Genomic DNA, 5,623 nt, shown 5'->3' with positions numbered 1-5,623 from the left:
AAGTCGTACATGCATTTTTTGACAAAAATAAAAAGTTGTACATGCATATAAGTTTTAATATAAATTTTTTGTTAACGTATCTAAGTCATATCATATTCTAAATTTTAAAAATTCCATAATCCGTATTGTATCGTACCCAACCCGTACTACGTATCCGAGCTTCATAGGTTTTCACTGGTGCAAGTATTGTAATATTTTGCAATGTAGAATAGAATACAATTTAAGTGAAAATATTACTTTTTCTAGAGTAAAAAGGTTGGAATTGGATTAGTTCAGTCACGTCAAACTGTGTGATATGGGTTACCCCACGCATCTAAACTCTTCTACATTTCTTCTATTTAAAAAGATAAAAACACAATAAAGCTTAAAAATAATCACGTCAAACTTTGTACCACTGCTGATGTGGCAAGGGACATTTTAGGGATTTCATCTCACAACCACTCTCTTTTCATCTCCAAACATCTCTCTCACTTTTCTCTATCTCACCACCACAACCTCCACACACCATAACGGATAATATTTGGGTGACATTGTGGTTGGTGACATTGGTAACATTACCAACCACAATGTTACAAGTGTGCAAAACAACAAAAAAATCTTGTGAAAGAAAAAGAAGAAAGCCACATGTGACATTGTGGTTGGCCAATATCACCAATGTCACCAACCACGATATCACCCAAGTGCTACCCCACCATAACCACCACTGCCTCATCCTTACCCTCCTCTCCATCCCTCTTCATCTCGCACCTCCGCTTCACCCCTCCCTTTGATGGTTGGTCGTTGTCCCTCCATCTTTCTTTCTCGTCAACCACCACCACCTCTATCACTGGTTACCACCATAACGACGACCTTAGAACCCATAAAACACATAAGGTGGTTAGCCCATCACACCACTCATACTATTGTCATAATTTGTTTTTGACTAAGTCAAAGCCATCTTTGACCAACATGTGGCCAAATTATCTTGACTAATATGTAAAAATTAATCAAACAGTCCCTAGATCCAAGTATTAGTTGACTAAGTCATAGCCATCTTTGACCAATATGTGGCCAAATTATTTGACCAAGTCAAAGCTATCATATCTGACTAACAATTACCTTAAATACTCAATCTGTCTAAAAATAACATTTTTTAAGATTATGCACAATTTTTAAAGAAATGATTAATTGTAATGATTTTAATGATAAAATTAATATCATTTATTAAAATATATTTATTAATTGTAGTTAGTGGGAGTAGTTAAGTTTGATGAAATTTAATAAATATAGGTATAATAATGGAAAAATAAATAAATATTGCATTGATATTCTAAAATGACAATTATTTTAAGAAAGAAAAAAACATGTTAAAAGAGATAGTACCTCTATCCCTGATTATAAGACACTTTTGCGAATTTTTTTTGTCTCTTTTTATAAGACTCCTTTGTTATTTCCAACTACATTAATTATTTCTTTACATACATGTCCCTACTTATTATACATCTTTTTCTTCAATCAGCAATAAATAACATGTTAAAAACATAAACCGACTCTCTCTCTCTTAAAGGATAAAATTGTAAAAACAATAGTAATTACAAACATATTTAATACAAATATCAACTATCTTAATTTCCGTTATTTTTTCAAAAGATCTTATAATTAGGGATGGAGGTAGTAATTAGTTTGAGACATAGGTAGTACTTTAAATGTTATTTACTGCTGTTTAGCCTCTCTTTTGTCCACACTTTCATGTATTGTTCAATTCCCATTGATCTATCAAATTTTCTTACTTCTATTTCTCATAAAATTTACATGAATACGTCTCACACATAAAGATGCCGTATGCAATAGGTAACTTAATACAAGTCTTGAACTAATAGCCGTCGTAACATAATTCAATTACATCAATTATAGCCAGTAACTGATGTAACAACGATAACATACATAAATAACATAATGTGGCAGCATATTATTGTAACCATAAAACTGATTGCTTCAGCATAACTATTTGAAATATATTTTCAATTTTGATAGACTTCAACAAGTAGATATTACATTTGATGAACCTGAAAGTAATTTTAGTCTATTTCAGGAATAACTTCTAACTCAAAATTTAGATGTCTAGGTGGAATGACTTGATTTGTTCTATTAGCACCAATAGAGTCAAAAGGAGTAGGGGGTGCCATTAAATTTACTCCATCACCTTCAAGCATTTGTACCACGGTTTTCATGGATGGCCGATCCACCGGATTCCATTGAATACACCAAAGTCCGACCAGCGCAAGTTTCTTTGCGATTCTAACATCTCCCTCATCCTCAATATTAACTCGAACATCTTTATCTTCAATAAGATTATGGATCCACTCTGGGTACAAAACTTGGAATGTTTCCTCCCCCAACACATTAGTATTCTTTCTACCTCCAACCATCTCTAGCAACAATATTCCGTAGCTATAAATATCAGACTTGTAAGAAACATTTCCGAAGTTTCTTGAGAAAACTTCAGGTGCAATGTAGCCCAATGTTCCTCTAGCTGCGGTTATAGACACCGTACTTTGATTTTTGGGACACAGTTTAGCAAGTCCAAAGTCAGTAATTTTAGGACTCAAATTATCATCTATTAACACATTGTGTGGATTGATATCAAAGTGAAGTATTCTATGATCACAACCAATATGAAGATACTCAATCCCTCTAGCAACACCAAGAGCAATGCGTTGCAACTTTTCCCAACCAAGAAAAACATCATTGTTCTCCGGTGGCGCCAAGAATTTTTGCAACGACCCATTTGGAAAGAAATCATAGACAAGAGCACGGTGGAATCCATCAGCACAGAATCCGAGCAAGCGAACAACATTGAAATGATGAATTTTTCCCATAGTTCGGACTTCATTGATGAAATCGTTTCCATCTCCTTGTGTCTCATTGAGCACCTTCACAGCAACCAAAATTTCTTGGGATAGCATGCCTTTGAATACGGCTCCATGAGCTCCTTCTCCTAAATTTTCCTTAAAACCATTTGTTATTCTTTTAATATCAGCATAAGTAAATCTTGTTGGTTTCATTGCTCTATAATCCTCCAAGAAGTTTTCTATCCTTGTTATGTCATCTCCTTTCATCTTAAAATAACGATAAATGCGAAGAAATCCATTTGCCAATAGCAGCAAAATCATGGAACCAACTATAACCCCTGTTCATGAAAATTACATCACACACATAACAAAGTTTCAACAACTATATCCTCTGTTCATCAGTTAGACTGATTTGTTCTAAAACTTGTTATGACCCAACTCAGATATTCTAAACTAATACTTCAACTCAAATTGTTGATTGTATGTAACAATAAATACAAGCATGTTGGCAAATTTATTTTAACTTTATGCTACGAAAAAGCTTTTACATAAGTGTGTATCATGATTCATGATTTATGATGCTAAGCACTTATACTATAAGCTGAAAGAATATTTCATACTAGAGCACACTTATACTATAACTCAATTGCGCAACATAGAGATGAAAGAATATTTCATACCAGTAGTAATTAGAAGAACAGTAGATCTTGCAATCCCATCTGATTTACAAACAAAACATTCAACTTCACCATTTCTAGTACCATTCTTCCATTTACATTTCTTCCCTTGAACTTCACAAAAACTACAATTTGGTTTAGACCATTTCATAATCAAACTCTCTGCAACATCATCTTCCCATTCCTCAATCATCCAGCCCACATTCAAAACTTCACTCACTTTTCTACATGAAACCAATTTAGGATCAATAAAATCATGACTGGAATCACGTAGCAGAATCGGACACTCCTTGTTCGAATCACAATGAAAGAAAGAAATGTTAATGTTACGCCGTGTATCAAACTCCGGCAATTGAAACTGAAACGGTGAAACTGATAAGTTTCCTAGTTTTAATAATTGTCTTGCAAGACAGTTTTTCGGGTCATAGATTTGGAACTTTTGAGCTTTGTAATCTATGCGTTTGATGAAAAGTTTTAATTGAATTGTGGGAATTTCTAACATGGTTTCACCTTTGTCTGTACATGATAATTCAAAACCTTGAGGATTTGTGTGATTCGTGGTGTTGTTTTTGAGATGAAATGGAAATTGAATTCGAACTTTTCCACATTTTTCAGTGCATGGATTTTTGGATGTTACTGGTTCTGTTAATAGAAGAAAGAACATAGTTAGTAGAAAGGCGAAATTGTGAAAATTGGCCATTTTTTTGTATGATTTTGCAGGTTTAGGTTTAGGTTGTTGTTATAGTTTGAGTATGAGGAACCTTGTTTGTCTTTGCACAAACTCTACACTCAAGTTTTCATAATATTAACTAAAGAGAGTTCTACGTTTTTAAATTATACAACTGAGTTCAGTAATATCAATTTTTAGAGGAAAAATTATCAATACGAGCTAAAACATAAGCAAAGTTGCTATATCACAAGAGTATTGTTGATGTGGGATAACTTTTGGGAGAACTATTTTTTTTTCTCTTCTTAAGGCAAGAAAATAGAGAGCGAAAAAGAAAGATAGAGAATAAGAATATAATATATACAATTCTCGTTCTCGCAGGATAGATGTTTACACAATGTTTGGGACAATGTGTACGACAATTATAGAAAATTAATAAACAATCCGAATTTTCTTTCTTTCTATCTTTAAAAAAAAAATACAATCCGAATTAAAGTAAATTGCGATAAAGTAGAACACAAGAGATTGATAACGTGCATCGTCACCTATATCTGGGGGTATTCACCCTAGAAAGGAAATACCCTCTCAATAGTATTAGTTCTTAGTCTTATGTGAACAAACTTTGTTCACATCCACTTCACCTAATACTACCCGTGTATTTCTATTTAGGTCTCCCCTTAAATATGAAAAAACGCCCTCACTTTCTCTCAATAACTAACCCAATGACTCAATCATGGTTACAATAAAGGAGAAAAACCAACTCTTGCTAGATGCACTAGAGTGGTACATAAAGAACAAATTATAAATCATCTCTAAGACTTTGATAATCAATGGCGGTTCATAGAGAGGTATGCAAAACACAAAGACTCAAAACAATGATACCCTAAAACTCAAATCTTCAATGACGACTTCAATACTTGTTATTAAGGTTGAATCTTCCTTATATAGTCTTTGTTCTGCATGAGCTTTTTCTTCAATAGACTAAACAATTCAAATGTCCATAATTATAATTTCAGCAACAATTTTCTATAAGCACAAAATATATTTTAAAAATAATTTGAAGCGCACACCAAAATAAACCGGCAACAAGTAAGCTTCTAGAAATACCACGTAACTCGGAGCACAAGTAGTTTAACCAAAGCTTCTAGAATATACGTGAAAACCATTTTTTTGAGGTATGTGATATACAGTACATCATCTTGAGTCAAGATGTCATACTACATGCTAAAATATCTTGTATCACATCTTGTCTATTATTTTACTAAAATTATGTCTATCAACATTCAAAAACACAATATATATGAGAGAGAAAGTTGTCATAAAATTATCCAATATTAATTGTACAAATATATTTTTTCTTTGGTATTTCCTTGTAATATTTGTAGACTAGGTCAATTTTGCGCAAAGTCCTTTCTTTGTTAGAGGATGCGCAAAGTCTTCTTGTGGAC

At 33.0% G+C, this 5,623-nt stretch overlaps 1 protein-coding gene across 1 annotated transcript; it reads right to left on the bottom strand.

Moving 5' to 3' along the window:
• Positions 1-1,853: 1,853 nt before the first annotated feature.
• Positions 1,854-5,173, bottom strand: LOC25482328 (rust resistance kinase Lr10). The gene is made up of 2 exons (XM_013610878.3): positions 3,512-5,173; positions 1,854-3,169 (listed from the first exon to the last, which is right to left on the bottom strand). Exons 1-2 carry the CDS (start codon positions 4,206-4,208, stop codon positions 2,058-2,060), a joined length of 1,809 nt encoding a protein of 602 aa, XP_013466332.1. The 5' UTR covers positions 4,209-5,173; the 3' UTR covers positions 1,854-2,057.
• Positions 5,174-5,623: the final 450 nt, after the last annotated feature.

The sequence above is a fragment of the Medicago truncatula genome, chromosome 1 (assembly GCF_003473485.1).
Source record: "Medicago truncatula cultivar Jemalong A17 chromosome 1, MtrunA17r5.0-ANR, whole genome shotgun sequence".
In the NCBI taxonomy this organism is placed as follows: Eukaryota; Viridiplantae; Streptophyta; class Magnoliopsida; order Fabales; family Fabaceae; genus Medicago; species Medicago truncatula.
The sequence above is the reverse complement of the archived record's forward strand: the minus strand, read 5'-3'. Positions and strand labels throughout refer to the sequence as shown.